Source organism: Ambystoma mexicanum, chromosome 6q, assembly GCF_040938575.1.
Source record: "Ambystoma mexicanum isolate Mex_15411 chromosome 6q, UKY_AmexF1_1, whole genome shotgun sequence".
NCBI lineage: Eukaryota > Metazoa > Chordata > Amphibia > Caudata > Ambystomatidae > Ambystoma > Ambystoma mexicanum.
Window position 1 is genome coordinate 444,086,834 of NC_090937.1, and position 21,967 is coordinate 444,108,800.

At 46.4% G+C, this 21,967-nt stretch overlaps 1 protein-coding gene across 1 annotated transcript in view; it reads right to left on the reverse strand.

Moving 5' to 3' along the window:
• The window catches only part of TEK (TEK receptor tyrosine kinase), a 682,216-nt gene that overhangs the window by 64,595 nt on the left and 595,654 nt on the right, over positions 1 to 21,967 (reverse strand). Inside the window, exons 17-20 of the mRNA XM_069630921.1 lie at positions 17,116 to 17,306; positions 16,746 to 16,859; positions 8,503 to 8,573; positions 6,818 to 6,858 (exon numbers count right to left, since the gene is read on the reverse strand). Of these exons, the coding sequence (XP_069487022.1) occupies positions 6,818 to 6,858; positions 8,503 to 8,573; positions 16,746 to 16,859; positions 17,116 to 17,306 (417 nt within the window). The remainder of the gene's footprint in view (positions 1 to 6,817; positions 6,859 to 8,502; positions 8,574 to 16,745; positions 16,860 to 17,115; positions 17,307 to 21,967) is intronic.

A 21,967-nucleotide genomic window follows, 5' to 3' on the forward strand; every position in this document is an offset into this window, starting at 1 on the left:
TGGCAGAAGGGAGTGCTGAAAGGACTCACAACCCCCTCCCCGTATCCCCCCAGGCATTGGTGATGAAGCCCTAGCCAGGAATCTTTATTTAACAAACCTTTGGTGGACGCGGGGATCCTAGGTGCCCTGATTGCATCTTCTCTTCACCCCGGGGGCACACCGTCTGCCTCGCTTCTATCTCTGGGGCTCCCTGCCACCCCAAGGTGCCACAGGCGGGGTAACCCCCCACCCGCATTCCCAGCCCAGGACACAGCAGCACTGGAGCCGGGGTCACGGAGATTGGGCCCAATCCTGCGGCCCATGAAAGAGGTCCATATGAGGCCATTCTCGGCCCCGGAGAGGGGGGCTTGACAGAGGGGGAACTGGAGCTGCGGACTTGAGGGAGAGTGAGAGAAAACCCCCCTCCTATGCCTGCCTTCATCTACACGTGACGGGTGAACCGGTCGGCCGCTGGGGGTAGAGGTTGCCCAGGCTCCACTTAGGGAGACCCAGTGACCCAACACAGCAAGGAGTCATGTTGTGGAATCGACAATGGGACTCTCACCAGAATCCCTCGCAAGGTAAAGCAAAGTCAGAGCGCGCAAAAATAAATCTGGGAAGCTCCATTTGGAACCAAGACTCCCCCCCCCCCCGCCTCGTCTGAGCGTGGGCACTGCCTTCCCCCCCTCTCTTAATCATCTCCTGGGGCACCCCAGCCTACACGCCATACATTAAAAGGGGGATTGAGAGAAACTCTCCTTGCACCTATCCTCATCAGCATTCTACAAGTAGGCCAAATGGCGCGGATTGAACCTGCTCAAGCTCCACTTTAGAGACTCTACTAACCCAACACAACATGGTGCCTGACCCCAAAACCATCAAGTGAACCTTCACTCCCACCAGAATTCTTTATTAAGTAAAGTAAGGCCAGCGCCCACTAACGAACTCCAGAAAGAGCCACTTGGCATCAACACTTCTTCCCGCCTCCCCTACTCAGCAGCTCTTCCCCCTCTCTTCGAATCATTTCCTGGGGCACCCCGGCCCATACATCAACCTCCCCTCTCTCTCTGGCTGCCTAAAAGAGGCTCCTGGCCATCACCCACGACCCGAGGCAATGAGTGGCCCTCCCACCAGCAACCCTACTACCTACACCAGCGAATCCTCCTTGCCCTAAGTGGGCAGACCTGTACAGCACCCAGCCACCCCTAATCATCACTGGGACAACAGCCCAACCGCCTTATCCTCCTCAGAAGTCACTGCACCCCCGCTTCCACACTTTAAGGACACCATGGCTAAACAAGTAAAATCCAGTAAGAACCCGGACATTGCCACAATGTTATTAACGGCTGACAAAGGTAAGAAACTGGACCCCCCATCTCTACCCCAAGGAAAGCCTCGGAAGAAAAAGAGACCCTCGCAACCAAAATTGACCCCTAGCAATTCAAGAATTTAAGCAGGAAGACCTTGAAAACAGAGCCTGACGCAATAACCTCAGAATTCTAGGAATTCCAACCTCAGTCCCAGACAAAAAGTTGGCAGAATACGTGGGTGACCTCTTTCAATCATTGCTTCCACAGTTAGACAAATCTCAGCTCCTCCTAGACCGCGCCCACAGGTTGCGCCCACGCCGTGGGGTAGAAACGGACTCCCCCCTGACGTTATAACTAGGGTGCACTTCTTCACCACAAAAGAAGCTATTTCATCGATCACCCGCACTAGAGATGAATTAACCTTCCAGGGCTCTCCCTTTCAGATCTACAAAGATTTATCTCTTCTCACTCTCCAAAAAAGGAGATCCCTCCGGCCCCTGACTCTTTTCCTCCAGGACCAACAGATTCGATAAAGATGGCTTTTCCCGACGGCCTTACAGTTCACTTACAAGGGCACCATAAGGAAAATTAGCCACCTTGAGGATGCAGAGAAAATGATGCACTCAACATCGCCTGAGAACCCCTCACCTTCAGAAAATGCCATTGATAAAGACCCTATGTCTCCACTGAAGGCAAAGCAGAGCTCCTGGTCGAGGGTCCCGAGATTCAGGAAAAAGAAATGACCCAGCACATAGCACATAGCACATAGGTTGAAAACGTAAAAAATATATATATATATATTTGGAAACCCGAGACATGTTTCCTGCGGCTCCTTGTCCGCCAGTGGCCTTCTCCAGTGTAACTCGCTCTTCCTCTGGGCCCAGAATATTTCTTTCGCCCATTGGAGCTTCGTAACCTACAAAAATGCAAATGAACCTTACAGCCACTGCGGCGGCCCCCCCTCCACGGCCCATGCCCATTTCCAAGGCACAATCCACCTATGAGTCCTTGTAATGATCCACTAAGTTTGCTCTTAGTTCTATCCATGTTGACTGAAAATCGTTATTTGGCCCTGTTGGTCAGGGGTGGTACCAGATCTACAATATTGCCCCCCCCTCCCCGCAGTTACACTTTGGCCTTCCCATTGGGGGTCTAAACAAAAACTTCAGGTGCAGGATGGTAAGCGGTTACAGACTCTACAAAATGTTGACTGACCCACATTCATCTCATTCCCCCCATTTGCAGCCAGCAGTGGCCTCACCTTCCATCCAGGAACATCACACTCTCAGATTTGTTTCCCTGAACGTCAAAGGATTAAACTCTCCCGCCAAACGCAAATCAATCCTGCAAAAACTCCAAGATGAAAATGCAGCGGTAGCCATGCTTTAGGAAACGCACCTTCTACTAGCATACTTCGGGCGTCTATGCTTGCAGCATTTTCCGAAACAATTCTTCGCCTCTGGAGGCACTAAAAAAGGGGGCACAGCGATTATCTTCAGGAAAGGGCTAAACCCCCAGATAGTGGACACAAAACTCTGCTCGGATGGCCGATTTACGGCAATGAAATGCCTGTTGTGGGGGCAGTTATACTCTTTAGTCACGGTGTATGCCCCAAATACGGGTCAAGCTACCTTTTATAAGGCGCTGAGCTCTACTCTTTCTCCCTTTCTAGAGGGCCAGATAGTAATTGGAGGCAACTTCAATGGAGTCCCAGAACCCGTGAAGGAAAAATCACACCCGCCCTCCTCTGGCGACTTTGCACTGGCACTCCTACATCTATTTAGATCCCTAGAGGTTGTGGACTCATGGTGGGGTCTCCACCCCACAGAGAGAGACTTCTCCTTCTATTCCTATGTTCCTATGTTCATAGGACATTCTCCAGAATAGACCTTCTCCTGGCATCCCCACAAATGCTTGCCCCTTGCCAATGACGTAACCATTGGCAAGGGGCATCTGGGTGGATCTGGGACAAGCGCGCGTTCCTCTCCCCTACGCTTTCTCCCACACATTTCACCCCTGATGCGGCGGCAATGGCAGGGGCTGTTGTCATCCACCAAACATACTATAAATACCTTGGACAGAGCCTTGAAACAGAAGGGGGTCCCAAGAGGCCCCTCATCTCCGTTGTTCTTGAACCCGGCCTTCTCACCTGGGGCAAATCCCCAAAACTTCCAAACCTGGGTTGCAGGGGACCTAGAGACCTTGGGACAGCTTTCTGAAGGAGGACTCCCTTGCACCTTCGAACAATGCAAGGACATTTTCCGGCTTCAGGAGAAAGACAGATTCACCTATATCGAGCTATGCCACTGGTGCTCCCACCCTCAAACCCGCCAAGCAGCGACTTGCCCCCTACGGCCCTAGAGCTGACCCTTAAAGATCTTCCAACCCGAGGCAAGATCTCTACCTTGTATAAGCGCCTCCAGAAGGACTTCCTTACCCTAATAACTCGATCCATGGCACAATGGGAGGCAGACCTAGGTCCCCCGATGGAGGACCAATCTTGGGCAGACATTTGGACGCGCGCCCATTCATCATCTGCCTGCATCACCAACAGAGAATGCGCCTACATAATTCTGCTACGCTGGTACTATCCCCCTCTGAGGCTCCACCATATGAATCACACTCTTGACCCGGCCTGCTGGAGACAATGTGGTCAGGTAGGGTCTTTCTTTCACATATGGTGGGCCTGCCCAAAGGTCCAAAGCTTTTGGAAGCAATGCTTAGCTAGCATCGCAGAGATCACTCAGACAAAGCTTCCTCTAGAACCCGAACCCATTCTCTTGGGCTACCCTGTCCCAGGGATCTACCCAATGTCCGGAGCCAAAGCTGAGTTACTGTCTCAGTGCCTCTTGGCAGGAAGAATAGTAGTCGCTCGCTCATGGAAATCTGCGGATTGTCCCCTCCTGTCCTTGTGATGGGTGAAAATATGGGATGTACTAGTCGCGGAAAAGGTAACTGCGGCCAGGGCAGGCCACCTTCACCGCTTTTGAAACATTTAGGGCGCAATTCTTGACTATGACCGAGAATTCCCGGCCCTGACCTATAAACCCCAATTGGCCCGGAGTGTCCTGGACGATGGGGGCACACCCCAGGAACAGGGACAATGAACTTGGGCACCCGACGCCCGGCCATGCCCGATAACTGCAGGGGAAAGGGGAGGGGGAGTGAGACATAGGGCCGCATTCCGAGATTGGAGGTAGCCATGGCGCTAAGAGTGTTTTGCATGTATGTGGCACATAGCAAACACCAAATAAATATTATTTACAGGTTTTGCACAAATGTGCTGGTGGGATGGCGGTTGAAGGGACCTACATTTACAGAACCTCAAGGGGAGCCTTCTGCTGACTTCAAGCCTTGCCTGCGGGCTTTGCTGGTGGAGAGCTTTACCTTATTGAGCAGTCCCACATGCATGCACAGTATAATTCAACTTAGTCACAGAGCAATGCACCAGAGTTCACTGTAATGTAATGTAGCAGTGACCTTTTGGTGGACTGTCTTGTGATTAGTTTAGATATTTAGCTTGTTTCTGTAACACTGTGATTGCTCACTAAGTTAAGCATTTGCACCTGAAACATACAGGGCAGGTTTGAATTATGCAGAGCTATACCCTTTTTTTATTAATTGTCCTAGGTTTCGCTGAGTGCAGACCTTGTAGTCCTAACAAGTGCCATTGCCAGAGCGCAACTATAGTACTTACTTGCCCCTTTGCTCTGCAGGATCCGTAATAGTACAATGGAAATCTGCCATTAGAAAAGACCCAGAGCACAGACAGTGTGCAGCTTTGCCCTTTTGCCCATCATACAGAAGCACTAGGGTCAGATCAAAATCAGGCCTTCTGTTTGTTGTGTCCCCAAACTCATAATGTAACTCTCTCTTACCCTAATCCCACGTCTTTATCCTTCTAACTCAACTCCTCTCTTGCTCTTTCCAGTCCCTCCACTAAACCCACAGAGTCAAAGGGGGTGTGTTTTTTTCTCAATTGCTACTCAAGGAAGAATATTGGCAGTTCCACGTAGAGCATCTCATGGAGCATTTAGGCCACTGATACGTTGTACCTGCTGCAGTGCTAGCCGTCACAATGCTGACCCGGAAATGATAGCGTGTCGTTTACTCGTGGCCACATGCTCATCCATAAAGAGGAACAAAATGATCAGTGCACCCATGAAAAACTCAATACCCTTCTGGAACCTGCATCGATGGGATTATTGGCAACCTCGTAATAACTACATTCACAAAGTTGTCCATTTTGCAAACGTTGCCTATTTTGTCTCACTCCCTTCCTACAGTGACCTAATGCTTGTGGTTAATGCACCTTTTGGTTTCAGCGAATATAGTAACGGTGACTGTGGTTTTTTAAACTTGTGTGTGGCCACTGAAGAGAAAAGCAATGTACCTTTAAAATGCTCCTCAACCAATGGGGCTTTTGTTTTCTCCCTGCAGATCACCGCCCGTGTTCCCCGGCTTTCTAAAGTAGTCTTAACTACGTCTGTAATTCAAACGCCTTCCCCGCTGAATGCAAGGCGCGACGAAGCAAGGGAGAGGGAACAGAGGGAAGAAAGAGACAACAAACTTACTAGGCCAGGTGACATTGAGATCGCGCAAATGCAGGGGGGGAGCGTGGGGAGTGGAGAGGGGCAGTGCAGTACATAGGATAACCGTAAAAATAAATAAACAATAAATAAAAAGTGCGACCAGCTGTTGGCAAGTGCAAGGGTAAGTGCAGACATCAAGTGTCATGTGCTTGTAGGGGGCTGTAGGGATACAGAAAAAGCCCTCAAGTGCAAGGGTTGCCAGGGGGGCAGTGCAGGTGTGCAACTGGTGGGGGGAGGGTACCTGGGCCCGAGATCATAGGGTAGCCAGGTAACCAGTGCAGTTTCAGTTTTATCCAGGCGATCAGCAGGGGAGAGGAGGAGAGAAAGCAGAAGCAAAGAGGAAGGTCTTGAGGTGCTTCCAGAACCGGAGATGGATCTCCTCAAGTTTCAGAGAGGCAGGGGGGCTGTTCCGCAGGGTGGCCCCAGCCGAAGAAAGAGATCTACCACCAACACGTTGTTTGGAGAATTTCCAGAGCAAGACCCCAATATTCTCAGCGTTTTAAAAGAATTGTTACACAGAAGTTGAAAGTTTCAGATCGCTGCCATCAAAATCCCTTTACTGCCCGCTTCCTTTGGGGGCTCTAGGATGACCTGCACTGGGATATTATTCAGCTACACAACATACCTGCCCCCATGATTTTGGAGGTGGGGTCAGTGACATGTGACAGCCATGGAACCATCACTTGGAGGCAGCAGCTGAATGCCGGAGGGCGGTTCTGCAGGAGTTTTCCTGCAGTTCCAGGACAGAAGGGAGCTGCATAACTGTAAAAACCTGTAGGGATCACCTCTTAATTGCAACCAATTTCGAAGATAGGTTTTTCCTTGATGGGACCAAAACATTGATTGAAACAGCAAAATAAGATCCAAGACTGCGCTCTTAGTGAACTTGCTATGGCTCACACAATTTTATATTTTTGGATAGCAAAATATACTTACCTAAACTGACAATTTCCCAGAGCAAGACCCCATATGACCACCTGTACAAAGTAGACAAACGATTAGTAATTAAGGGAGCAACATTTCAGTCAAATATGCATACAATTTTTCTGCGTGTTGCAGGACAACTGTTTGTCCAATACATTGTTCTGAAAAAGGAGCTATTTTAATTGTCTGTCTCCCTTTCATGACCAGAATGTAATAACCTTCCTCTCACAATATGCACCCTTTTGTTTTTTCCATTAACATGCAAAAAGTGAAGCACGCCAATTGATCTGCTCTGACTGGAAAACATTGCATTGACTGACGTTGGAAGAGAACAGACAGTTCAACAATCTCCATCGTCCTCAGAGCCTCTCACGTGCCTCAAGTTGTTCACATTTAAGCGTACACTTAATACCCAATTCCCATCTCAGCAGTGGGGAGCACACACCCAAGTTAGCATGGCATGTAGAGGTGCTTAATCATTTTGACACACCATGGAAATCTACTCACATGTCTATCTTAGTGGTTCAATAGGTAAGTAGGAGCATGGCTCCTTTTGCCTGTTTTAGATGGGTATATCAATAAAGTTTTCTGAGTGCTCTGAAGCCATCTTGGTGGCATAAATGTGCTGTACAGGTTTTCTACATTACTTGTCGCCAAACGTAGTCAGACAAAGGATCAGTGCTATGGAACGAGCATCGACACTTAGAAATCGCCCTATGCTTGTCAAGGTACACCATAATCAAAATCCCAGTCAGGTTTTTACAATGACTATTGAATGTGGAACGAAGCTCCGATGATCATCATCATTGCACACTATTCTTTCTCAAACCTATTGATTGTGGACCCTGAAAGCCGGTTTAGACTCTATTTGCAATCACTGGCCATAGAAATATGGTACGCAGGGTTGATTATGCATCATGTGAATGGTATCACAATATTGTTTCTTGAGACCTTTGAAAATTGATTATTGTTCAAGAAAATATTGATCAAGGATTAATGTTAATTAAGGTCGATTATGAATGGTATCACAATATTGATTTGTTTAAACCTTTAAGCGTTGAACAAATCCCTTTAGCTTCTCTGTATTTGTGAGGAGTGCTATCCAATAAGTCTAATATGTTCTTGTAGGCGCGGTGGGTCTTATAGGATGGATTTCTTTTGAAGTAGTCCGTACATGTGAGGACTTGTTTTAGACTATTGCTGCCTTGACTTGAGATACATGTAGAATTCTGTTCTTAAGATTGGTGTATTTAGCACAGGAGGTGCCGCCCTTGTGAGGAACCTGTTTTTAAAATGTGTAAATAGACCCTGCAAACCTGGCTGGATTTTACTCTTCCTTGGTGATGACATGCCTCGACCTACCGTAGAAGCAGAGACACATAATCGGTGAATGTGGGGCGATCCCAGAGGTCTTTGGATGTTCAGGGGCCAGTAATAAAGACGATATACCACCATAGACCTTGAGAAGGCATCCTCGCTTCTCCACCAAGCCAAGTGTGATGAAGCAGACTAGGTCCAATGGCAATCCCTCCCCGCGTTTACTATTATTTACACAAAGATGCCCAATAGAAACGTTGAGAAATACAACAACGTCCGTTACGTTGAGATAACGAGAACATTTCTCAGAGACTGTTCAGTATGCAACATCTATGTAGTGCCAACATTATTTACTTTAAAGTGTACAACACAATACTTACACGTCGCTATTTGAAGTATAGACACTGTAATTTAGGGACTCAATTGCCATCCATCGAACTGGAAGCCTTCCCTGTAAAAGACAAATAATGATTCTTTAAACATCACAATAGGCAAGGCAGGTCTCGGCGGATATCTCAGGGGCAACGTGCTAGCCTTGGAAGTAAGACAACACGTAGCAACACAGGTTCGATCCTCAGGTCCGCGCTTAGAAACCTCTGGGTATTAAGCGCGTTATAAATAACCTATCATATCGTATGACATAGAAAAAGAGGACTGTGCTCATGTAAGACGCATTAGCCTTAGCATGGTGTATTTTGCAGGATATTAAAACAAATTGCGCATCTAAAAGGTGCTTTCACCTTACTGTGAACAGCTGGTACCAGCCTTTGATCTGATGACCTATGGGTTCTTTACTAGGGTTTATCTCTTAGTCTTAACCTACCACTATTTTCTTTTCTCTGCAGCTTGGGTGCTGTTTGCACATATTAAGCAAACTTCAATGTTGATCACTGGACCTTTCAACACAAGAAATACAAGGCAATAAAAAATAACGTAATCATAGGGAATTATTGTGAGGCTTCTAGAGGAAGGCTACCTTTCATAGCTAGGCAGGGTCCGGATAAAGAGATGGACCCAGAATAACAGATCAGCGATAAGAAGGAAGCTATTTGATAGTTCTTGCCTATCTGCATATTAGACATGTTACTGAGATGTATTTACTTTTTACGCATACCCGGTCATAACTGGTTATTAACCCTTTTGGTGCCACGTCTAGCCTGTTATGTATTCTATTGCTGCCACTGCTGCCCTTGTGGGGAAAGTTTAAAGTGTCTACCATCAGCATACGTCTATCTGCTGCAAGGCTCAATTCTCCATGTGCTGCTCTCATTAAATACCACGCCAATCTGGAAAGGTCTGAATGGCTTTCAGCAATAATCCAACGCCATGTCATCAGAGATCCCCACTACATGATTATATGGCAACGTAAATAGGGTCCATTAGCCTCCAGTGCATGGCCCAGAAAGAGTTTATTCTTGGAGACGGCTCAGTAGACCGCCCTTTGTGCGTGGATACTCACCAAAGGCGGTGATGGAGAAGAACAGTTTAGAGAAGCAGGTCTTGCAACTAGACTAAATGGAACTGTTTGCTATCTGTTTCCCTTGAGAAGGATGTTCCACATAATTCTTGGCTTTTCCAAATGTAAAGTGGACATGAGTCTGAGGTTTCCAGCTTTGTGATGGCAGGGCTCTTTAGCCATCCTCATATTGCAAAGGTTGCTGTGGGTTTTCATACATGTTGCCCAGAGGATGCCAGTGGTTAAGATGAATTCTAAACCTTCTTGCCATCCCCGCTTTTGTTTCGCTTGATACCCGTTGGCCGGTTCAGTAACACTACCTAATCCTCCAATCCTGGCACTGATGCATCTTAGACCCACTGATAATTAAAGTGACGCCTGTGGTGCACATCATGTTCATTTGTTTCTCGTACGGGAATCACCATGGAGCAGAGCGCCCTCAGATGTCTGAGTACAGCCAGTTTCTCCATGCCAGTGGCCATACCCCGAGGGTGCCGATAGACTGGTACTGCATATCTGTGACTTCATTCCAATCTCATCGTGTTCATCAGGGTCAGCCACATGTGCTCACAATTCATTTGCATATTAGTGTCTCAGAAGGGACAAATGTTACATGATTTCTGTATAGCGCTTACTGCCATTGTTGTATCCTTGAAGTGCAGTGGGATATGAAGAAAACATTTCATATATTTTGGAAGAGCTCCTTTTTTATTAAACTTTATTAACACACTTTTTATTTATTAGGTATTTATAATGCACCTATATACAAGGCGCAACAAGGCAGGAAGGGGTGAGGGGTAAAATGGGGTGAAGAAAACCAAAAGCGGTCCTACTAGATCTTGTGACATTCGGATCGTGCAAGTGCAGTAGCAAGAAGTGCAGGGAAGACGGGAGGAGGGAGGCAGTGCCGGTCAGGGTGGAAGGGCCCGTGGGATAAGCAAGTGCCAGGGGAGGTCAGGTGGACATTGCCAGGGGAAAGCAGAAGTGCGGCGGAAGAATGTCCACGTGCTAAGTGTGAGGACCAGGCCTGAAAGGGCTCAAGGGGTCGCAGGCCCAGCCAGGAAAGTGCAGGGGGAGGGAGCCCATGGGCAAGTGCAAGTAAGGGGGAAGGGTCAGGGGAGACCAAGTGCAAGGGTGGACTGGTTGAGGAGGGCTTGGTGCCCTGTAAGAATATGAAGGAACCACGCAGCCAGTCAAGAGACATAGGGGGACATTAGCACAGAGGGGAAGAGGGAAGGAGGAAGAGAAAAAGAGAGTCCTGAGAAACTTCCTGAGTTTAAGGAGATCCGGCTCAAGTCTGAGAGGGGCAGGGAGGTCATTCCAGAGGGAGGCACCTGCGGAGGAGAGAGATCTACCCCCCACTCTGTGCTTGGAAAAGCGTCTGATCTGCAGAGAGTTGGAGCTAGAAGACCTCAGGGCTCTAGCGGGGAGGTATTTAAGGAGGGAGAGTTGGATGTAGCGGAGTCTCAGGTACCAGAAAGCCTTGTGGATGATGCAGGGTATCTTGAACATGATCCTCGCAACAACAGGGAGCCAGTGGAGAGATCTTAGGGCTGGAGAGATGTGGTCCCTGGGCTTGAGGCCAAAGATAAGTCTTGCAGTTCTATTCTCGATTAGTTGAATGGGGCAAAGGGAAGAGTTAGGCAGATTGAGGAAGACGCTGTGGCAATAGTCGAGCCTGGAAAAGAACAGAGCTCTGGAGACATTGAGCTTCTGGGGGAAGGTGAGGAAAGGGAGAATGCCTCTGAAAGTGGGCCTCCTTGGCAAGGTCTGTGATGTGAGGAGAGAGAGGCGTTGAAGATGGCACCAACATTTTTGCCTCACAGGAGGGAAAGGGGAGGGCCCATGGAGGGTGGCCAGTGTGTAGGAGGGAAGGAGGGCTCTGAGGTCCCAGTGAGAAGGATCTCAGTCTTACTGGCATTAAGGCAGAGATTGTTAGCAGTGCATCATGCCTGAATAGCAGACAGACAGTCAAGAATGAGAGAGGAAAAGGAAGAGGAGGGAAGCTTGAACGAGAGCTGCGTGTCGGCTGCATAACACTGGAAGTTAGGGGAGAAGTGGAGATCAAATGCGATAGAGGGGCATGATAGATGTTATAATGCCAGGGCGAGAACATAGAGCCCTGAGGGACACCACAGGTGGAGAGTGAGATGGAGGATATAAAAGGGCCCAGTTGTACCTGGGAAGGTCAGTCAGAAAGGAAGGAGGTCAACCACTCCAGAGCCAGGTCTGCGATGCCAAGGGTATCACAGAGCCGGTTTATTAGGTTGGCATGATTGTGATTGACCGTATCAAAGGCAGAGGAAAGGTCAAGAAAGATGAGAACGGAGGGAGAGTTGGAATTGAGATTAGAGAGCAAGTCATCACGTGTGTTCAGGAGAGCAGTTTCTGTGCCTCTAGCAGCTCTGAAGCCAGACTGGTGGTCGTCGAGACAACCAATAGATTCAGTGTGGTGGATAAGCTGGGAGATGGCCAGCTTCTCCAAGAGTTTGCCCAGTAAGGGGGTAATGGAGATAGGGTGGTAGTTAGCTGGATAGGAGGGGTCGGAGAAGGCCTTTTATAGAGAAGGTGCACAAGGGAGTGCTTGAGGAGTAACGGGAAGGATCCAGTGGCAAAGGAGTGATTGCAGGAATCAGCCAAGGCTGGAGAAAGGGAGACAATGTTGTCCTTGATAGTTCTGGAGGAGTAGGGGAGCACCTGTTTGCATGAGACCTTCATATAGTGGACTGGTCTAGAGACCTCATCAGGGGATATGGGAGAGAAAGAGGAGAATAGGAGGGGAGGAGTGAGTGGGGCCAAGGGGCCCTGAGAGTGGGTGAGGGAGAAGGGAGTGGTGTAGAGGAGAGTGAAAACAGGATGTACTGAGTTTTAGTTATGAAGTGAGAGGCCAGAGAAGTGCAGAGGGCAGGGGAAGGCAGATGATAAATGGAGACTGCAGTAGGATTGGTGAGCTCCTTGCAGATTTTGAAAAGTTCAGTCAAGTTGTTGGTGGCTCCAGAGATGCAGGCTTGGATGTAGGCCCTCTTCTTTGAGCAGATGGAAACTCAGTTTGTTAGAAGATGTGCTCGAAGCCTGCCACTTCCACTTAGCCGCTCTGCACATGCGTTTCAGAGAGGCCAGGTCAGAGTCATACCAGGAGTTGCACTTGGAGGCAGGCTTTATGCAGATCCTCATGACAGGGGCAAGGATGTCCAGATTGTTGGAGATGGAGAGTTGAAAATTAGTAAGGGCTGTGTCAGAGTTAGAGTAAGTGGCAGGAGTGGGAGGGGGAATGAAGGTGGCGGCAAAAGCAACAACTCACACTCGCTTCATTGGTGGAATGTCAGAGAAGGAGACTGGCAGTGCAGGCAGGGGCTTAGGCGGGGGACCCAGGAGGTCCAAGTGAGTGCACAGGTGAGCATGATCAGACCAAGAGAGGGGAGCAGTGAGAGGGTTGGAAATGCGTATTTCTGCTGCAATGAGAGCATCCAGATGTGTCAGGCTCAGTGCGTCGGACTGGAGGGAAGAATGGAGAGGGAAAGTGAGTCGAAGAGGTTGCGGAAGAGTTCAGCGGCCGCATCAGGGGAGTCAAGGTGAATATTGCAGTCTCTGAGGAGGAGAAGCTTGGAGGTGGAGGTCAGGAGAGAAGAGGTGACATCAGCCCACTCTGAATGGAAGTGGGAGATCGGGCCAAGGGGCCTGTAGATGGTGGCCAGAGTCAGCAAGAGGATGGGAGGGACACCAAGCGTGCAGATGAGGCTCTTGAAGTAGGAGTGGGACTGAGTGGTTATGGTGTCCAGTTAAAGGACCGAATACAAAAGGATCGAATGCCAAAGGGTTGACTCAATTTGACCTAAAACAAAAGGGTCGATTTTTTTTTTTTAAATATATATTTTTTTGGGTTTCCGTTTTGGAAAAAAGTGCTTTTTACCACAAAAAAGGGGGTTTGGGGTGGACCCTCCCCCCAAAAAAAAAAAAAAAGACCCTTTGGTTTTCGGTCATTTTGATTCGACCCTTTGGTCATTCGATCCTATGCATTCGAAACTTTGACCTACAACCAGTGGGTATGATAGTAGCAGAGACCCATTCAGGGATTATCAGGGCCACTCCACCCTCGGACCGGTTAGGCCTGGGCTTAGAGAGGATCTTGTAGCCCTCAGGGAGGAGAGTGTCAAAACTTGTGACAGAGCTAGCCGTGAATCACATCTTAGTGAGAGCGAGGACGTCGAGGTCTTCAAGGAGGTGGCAGATGTCACAGGAGTGTTTAATTTGTGGCAAAGGGGCCAGAAGGGTGGCAGAAGGAGGATTGGCAGGACGAAGGGAGGAAGTTGATGAGAGACAGAAGACGCCTATCAAGAAAGAGGAGGTTGGGCTGAGACCCCTGGACCATGACAGTGCCATTCCGTTAGACATTAAATTTGTCCCTAGAGGAAAGGAGGTATGTCAAGAGTACTTCCCAACGGGTGCACCCATTAATGGGGGAGGAAGAGAAAGGGGAGGGCACAGAGACCATATGGGGAATCCAAAGGTCCGGTGAGGGAATGACAAAGAGGATGTCAGTAACAATCTGTCTGAAAGAAGCGTTGACATAGGTGTCAGCGATGGGCAGGCCTGGGTTGGAAACCATGAGATCCTTCTTGAACTTTTTCCTTTCAGACTTCGAAAGAGAGATAGGATAGGTTATAAAGTAGCAATTAGAGAAGATAGCAGAGACTGAAAGTACCATGGAGGGAGAGCACAGAGAGAAGGAGTGGGACGGGGGAGAGGGAGAAAGGGAGAACTGCAGAGCACGATGCCCAATTTCAACACACAGCATTCGACTTTCCTAGATAGACAGAAAAAGCCTAATATTCTGACAAAGCCACAAGGCAAAACCTCACAGATTCGACTTTCCTGCACTTGCCTTCATGTATCACCAATCAGAATGACTGAACATTCATAGGGTAAGAGGTATACACATTACAATGATCCAGGGCTGCTTATTTTGGGCCACAGGTGTAGGTTTGTAGGTGTGTTAGGTAAGTCCCAGAAAGAGAAGGGACTCCCATTCACTATCAGGTGATCTTATACCAATAGAAAGCAATTAAATGAAGAATGATTGTTGGCCGTAAACCAATAAAAGAGATGATTCGATCATGGCAACGTTATTTAAAGAGAAGCACATATTCTGAATGTGACACAGTGACAGCCATATCAACAGCAGACTGAAAGCATTAGGAACAGGAAAGTAAAACCACTAGAGCTTTGTCTGCTCAAAATAAACGGCATCAACTTTAAACAGCAACACTCACGTTGGCGACCACTGCATGGACATGGTTCGACAGCTTGAACAAATTAATAAAATGTTTGCCCTGTTACCTGAAGATAAATACGATGCAGAAATGCTGGGAGCTGCCAGTTCAATGTAGTAAGTGAAAGAACAGAAAATATTTGGAAACTTTTCAGCTCTTGCAAAATCCTTTAGCATATGTTGGAGTCTGCTGATGTTGTCCTACACTAGAAGTATGGTTCAGAATGCCTAGTGGCCTATTGGATGTATTCAGTAGGGAATGTATGCATTTTCATATGTGGCTTATTGTCAGCAGGCTGTTACTTTGTATCGTGTTTGCTGTATCGCTGTTTGAGAGGCGTAAGATGCATGTTGGACTTATGGGATAGATGACATTTTATGAGAAGTTCATGAAAGTGTGCGCTCGACTCTAGTGTTTCTTAAGGGATCGATCTACAAACGGAAAAAGATGCTTTGGTATAGCAGGCAATGCGCTCCCATTGACAGGTGACTGAAAGGTGCTTTCTAGTTTTGAGAATTAATCCTGCCAATATGTAATGTACAGTGGGGATGCATGTCTCACTGTTTACTGCGTCATATGTATGTAACTCAAAGTTTTTCAAGCGCCCAGTTACCTCAGGGTTCGATGCGTGATATAAATAATAAACAAACAAAAAATACAAATCTGTTGACAAGTTTCAATGCTTGTAATAGCCTATATGATGAATTAGTAACCCGGCGAGAGCGAAGCAGAATGCAACAAGCATTCTGATTGGCTCTCGCCAGGTCCCTACCCGGCTGGGAATCCCTCCGTCGGGATTCCACGGCCTTTGTCCCTGGTGGGGGCGTGGCAGCCCCTCAGCCAATGAGGAGGCTCGGAGCGGGGTGCCTTCGCCCCCCGCCGGGGACTCAGGTAAGTCTTTTTATTTTTTTATAATCCCTTCCCTCCCTCCCACCTGCCCCCCCAACTTACCTTCTTGGTCCTACGTCCCCGGCGGGGGACGAGGGAAGCCTCCAGCCGTGTGGAGACTCGGAGCGGGGCCATCCCCATTCCGCGCCTCCACATGGCTGGAGGCTTCCCTCGTCCCCTGCTGAGGACGCAGGTATGTTTTTTTTTTTGTTTTTTTTTTCGTCCCACTCCCGCCCTCCCAACCCCACTTACCTTCTTTTTGATCCTTTTTTCGGGAGCGGACGCGCTGGGAACACTTGTGTTCCCAGCGCGTCCGCTCCCGATTGCCGTCATGGAAAGGGAAAATGGACTCTGTTATCCCTTTCCATGGCGGTGGCCATTTTCTATATTTTTTTTTTGTTCTCCCGAAACGCTGCACTAAAAAAGCTTTTAGAGCGCCGGTCACGCAATTTTTGCGGGCCGGGGTACTAATAGCACCATTAGAACCCTCGCGTCGGGGGCATTACCGACTCTGGTAATGCCCCAGGGCCTTCGGTAATGCCCCTGACGCTTGGGTTCTATTGCTTAAGTAGTGGTTTAACCCTTGGCCTTTGAGTTTGTACTGATTGCAAAGCATGGCTTTTGGAAATGGTAAGATTTGCCATATTAGTTAGAAGGACCAGTGACAATCTGAAGGACATCTGATTGTATCTGAATGAAAGGGAAGTACAAGCGTCTCCGTCAAGAAAACTAGAACCTTAAGACCAATTTAATAGTATTGGAACATTTCCTTATAAAATGTTGGAAGACTGTTAAAGAACTATTTAATTTTATATTATGAAATTCTTACATATTCTCATGCCAAGATTGGGCTGTGCTTTTCCAAGTAAATATGGCACACTGGGTTATCCTTTATGGATGCACTTAACCTATTGAGGGTGGCACGAATCAGAGAAGTGAACGTTCGGGAGCTGGTTTTAGGAAATAAATATTTACAATAAGACATTGAACAGTCTAGGCAAGTCTTTACCATTGTCTTTTTCACATAAACTTCTTGTCCTCTTGACAATCCAAAATCAGCAATTTTTGCAACATAGTTTTCACCGACCAAAATGTTTCGAGCTGCCAGGTCCCGGTGAATGAACTAGGATAGGAAAATAAAGAGATGGAAAATGAGCTGTTGCATTTGGTCCAAATAATGCTCAAATATTGCCACTCGCAAACAGATAAAAGCAATTGTATATTAGCGATCCAAAAATTGCCATATTTTATTTTATACTGAACACTTGCAACATTGTAGTGGCACGCGATCCCTGCACACACTAATGCATGCAGCAGTCAGACTACAAATGAAGTGTACACTTTTTTCAAGAAATGAACAGCACGAGGCCCATACATACCTGTTTTTGACTCAGGTACTCCATCCCTCTGGCCACATCGGCAGCAAAGTGCAGGAGCTGCTGAGATGACAGTGTCGATGCAGTGCTGTTGGCAATGGCAAAGGCTGGGTCCGTCTCGAGCACCCGGCTCTTCCGAAGGAAGTCCAGCAAATTTCCATGTGGCGCATATTCAATCGCAAGGTATAAATAACCTATTGAAAAGGGTACACTGATCACACTTTTCCTTCCCCTAACTTGCAACAACTGAGAACGTTTAGTCCAGCCCAACTACATTATGATCATGGTTTTCATGTACGTTAACTGCACACCACTAATTTGGGACCCTTAGACGCAGAATGATCACTTTAAGAAGATACCATAAGAGGAAGGTCAGGATCATAAACAAACATAAAAAATGCTGCACACATCGCAGTGCAGCAAAAGAAAATCCATGACAAGATCACACTGCAATCATAGCAAAGACTGGATCAGAGAAACGCCTGTTTGCAATTGCTTTGCAACTTTGTATCATTACAATTCCATTTTCCTTTGCATCAAACTCATCCTAAAAGTTGGATGGGGGTTTGAATTGTTTGGATTGTTGGATACATAATGTGGTCCATTTTTCACAGGAGCAGAATTCATTAAATGTATCATGCAAACGAGTTTGCAAAATTGTGTGTGGTTCAGTTGCATATCCTATACATACACCGTTTCCTGTTTCTTATCTATAAGGGCGATGGGGGCATGCACATACGATTTGTGATAGATATAATATAATAAGTCTCACAGCGGTACTTAAATATCTAATGTGGAAAGAATAAGTATTTTCTCGCCTGGGAGCAGCATACAAGTGAATTTACATACAGTGGCATTTCAATAGTTAATTCCACAGGGCTGTGGAGATCGGGACAAGCAATCTGCATGCATGCATGCAATAAACATTTAAATAAGTGCAAAGTGGTCAATTTTTAACCCTGTGTAGCATGTATACGGTCTGTAAAAAACATGCACAAACTGATGTGCCCATGTTTTTAACGCACCCTGTGGTTATGGTGGATTTGTGAGGTGGAGCGCTGGCAGGGGTCTTAATTATTGAATCTTCCACCCGCATTTGCTCTGCCTCACAAATCTGACATCTCCCCCTACATCCGAATATGATGCAGGCAGACAAGCTTTCGATTTCTATGCAATTGCCATGGTTTTTCAAATTCTATACAAATCCATGCAAATGCTGCGGTTACATGCGATCATGAGTAATGAAATAATAACTAATGAAATAATAACGAATCATAAACAACTAATTCCAAAATAACTGATTTCTTTTTCATTGTTTTTGGGTGGGTTACCAAATTCTCCCCAGATCTCCCCTTTTTTTTAAATAATACTTTTCCCCCATCCCCAAAACCACTATTCCCTCTCACAACCCCATTTTTAGTTTTTTCCAGAGTTAGTTATTTTGATATTAGTTGTTTTTTCATTAGTTGTTTTGTATTCGATATAATCACTGTTGCATGCCTTCTGTGCACGGACATGGACGGCCGAATGTACCATCCATTTTGTTAACAGTGTGAATAGAACACCTTTACTTCGTGCAGAAAACACCTTCTACACTTGCTTCTTCTACATTCACTACTGCAGACATTCACTTTTCTTCTGGATTTCACTTAATCGGCATCTTCATATTGTCAAGATGGCAATGGATATGGTTAAGGTTCATTGAAAGGCTAGCGTTGGGGTCAAGGCTTGGGTAGGGGGGAGAATATGGTTTAAAAAAGAAGCGGCCCTACAGGGGATCTGCCCCTGTAATCACGAGGTAAATCTTAGAAGAAGTAAAGGCATGAAGAGGTAAAAGTGACAACGTGAATGCAGACAAAGTGAAGCCATGCATCCTTGACAAAAGGGATCAAAATGGCTCAGAGGGCACTGCTTGCAGATAAGTGAAACTGTCCCCTCTGCTATTTAGAGATCTGTTCAGAACAACCCTCCAAATACCTTTCCCCTTGTCTGCAGTCTCTGATGTGCCGCGCATGGTGGTTTTGGAATTAAGGGTCAGGCTCTTACCACTGCTAACCCTGAAAGTAGCAACATTGTCAGGATAACTGCTAAGAAGGGTAGGGCATAATGCATACACGTAGACAAGCTGACATCAGACTGCCCACAACACAGACAACACAAGTGTTTTGGTTTATTTTGTTTTTTAATTTATAAGTGTAAAATACTGGTTAAATATTGTATTTTAGTACCCAGCGAGAGTTAACCAGAATATAAAACACATTCTGATTGGCTCTCGCCGGGTCGTTACCTGGCTGGGAATCCCTCGGCCCAGATTCCATGCCCATTGGTCCCGATGGGGGTCCTGGCAGCCCCTCAGCCGATGAGGAGGCTCGAAGCGGGGCTCTCCCCGCTCCAAGCCTCCACACGGCTGAGAGGCTGCCATCGCCCTCCTCTGGGGACTCGGTATGTTTTATTTTTTACTTTTGAAAAACAATTCTAGAACTTTAGATAGGAACAAGGAACAATGTATTGCTGAGCCAGATCTCAAGAAGAGCACACTGCACTTTTATGTTACCCATAACAATAATGTTACATTCTTGAATGTTGTTTTCACTTACATATTGCAGTCTTACCCAGCCTTATTAAGACGACTAGTGGATATTGTTACATTTTTCAGAAACCCTAAAAACAGCCCTATTATTTTCAGGATTATCATTGCGATCATTTTGCAGCTTCTGATATAAAAAGCGTGATTTATAAAGAGTTACTGTGCCCCACTTTAGAGAACCATATTAATGGTTTTCTGCCCTCCCCCAAATTTGGGAAAGACTTTTGTATTAGGAGAGGTGTCAGTTCCTGGTCACCTGATTGGCAACATGAGACAACTACAGCTACCAGAATCCCTAGAGACTATTAGAGCTACTCATTGGAACCACCTGCATACCAGCACAGCCTCCCGGATGAATGTTTGTGACAGGAAAGCGCTAGGAGGAGAACAAAAACAGAGCAACAGAACAGCAGAAGGGATCCAACCCTGTTAATACTTTTTCATTGTTTTGGGATTCAACCCTGTTAATACTTACTAAGTTGTTTTTGGGATCTAACTCAGTTATTTTTTATCAGGTATAATTTGATTGGGAACTGGAGTGCGCGCCTCGCCATCCTTTTTTTGTGATTTATAAAGAGTAACAAAAAATTACATGTTGAATTAAAAGAATGAGAATTTGCCAAAATATAAGAGAATCACTGCCAGCAAGGAAATCAATAAATGTCTTTGGAATACTCATTATAACCTCATTTTGGACAAGGATTTGTATTTTTTTCCTTAATATAATGTCATTTCGACATATAATGCAGATGCAGTGATTGACAATGAAACATCTCTTCTTATACCTAATAAAAGCAGAAGTAGTATTTTCCCTGATTTTTCTGAACAAAGTATTCGAGTTAAGAGAGATGCTGGAGAAGATCACGAAGATATAAATACATATCTTGATAATTCAGCCCATTTAAAGAATAGCATGTGGTATCAGCACATGAATGAGATGGGGAGGGGAACGTCAGATGAAAGATGCTCCGTGTGCTCTCTCATTACTAATGCCAGGAGCACAGCCAGAACATTTATTGCAAAAAAAATACCTATACTTGATGCGAGATGCCTATGGATACATAAAAACACAACAAATGGAAAAGGATCCAGGTTGGATGAGCAGGATGCTTATGTATTCTCTTAGAGCTATGACTGGAGACCAGAGAAGGATTGTCGAACAAAGGAGACTAGGATGTGCAGATGCATGGAAAACACCAGGATTGCCAGTATGCTGGGAAAGGCCTCAGCTATTAGTATATGGACGAGTAGCAACAAGCACAGGATGGGAAGATGGCATGTTGGCCTGTAGTGCACACTTATTGATGACAGCACAAGTACAGATAGTACAAGTGGTGAATGACGAATGCTTGAAATCATGGGCCAAGTATGCAAAACTATTAACATGGGTCAAGAATGAAGCAGGGCCTGTGTCCATACTACCAATGAAGAATTGTGCTTCATTGTGCTTCAGAAACACAGGATCGACTAAAGTGGTAGAAAATGAGGGATGCAAACAGATAATCGATGGCCGAGGAATGAGTGGAGGAACTGCTGTGCTGATGGACAGCTATTGGGCCTGTGGATCCAGAGCTTACATGCAGCTACCTAAAGATTGCAGAGGAATGTGCTCTATTGTGGCCATACATGTTCCTGCATTGGTGATTCCCCAAAGTGATCTCCATACTGAAGGCTTTCCGAAGATGGATGCACACCAAAGAAAAAAGAGGTCACTTAATCTCCTTCGGCTAAAGAGAGAGAACTATTTCTCAGCAAAATCAGTAGCAGCCTATGATGACATTGCAGATGAGCACAAACTATTCAGTACGGCAGTGATATTTACAGCTATATTCATCCCAGGAATACAGACTGTAGTGAACGTCAAGTGGTTGCAGATAACCAGGTGGGAGCAGTTACAAACAATAAGCACAACAATCAAAGGATTTAATGCGATTCGAGGAGAGTTGAGGGCTATCGAACGCATGACCTTCCAGAACAGGTATGTGCTGGACTTGATTACAGCACTGGAAGGCGGCAAGTGCGCCAAGATTGGGCCTTCCTGTTGCACATACAACCTGCCCATGATGGAGAAAATGGAACCTTGACAGGGGCAATAACTATGCTATTGTAACGCTTACCTGAACTCCACAGAAGTGTAATGACTTCAGACCCCCTTTTTGGACTGCTAACAGGAGCTTTGGAAATTCCTTTTCTGTCAGGAAAGAAATACGACAAGAAAGGAGCTGCTATAAAATGAGTGGATATTATGACTGTAAGGATTCTATGTCT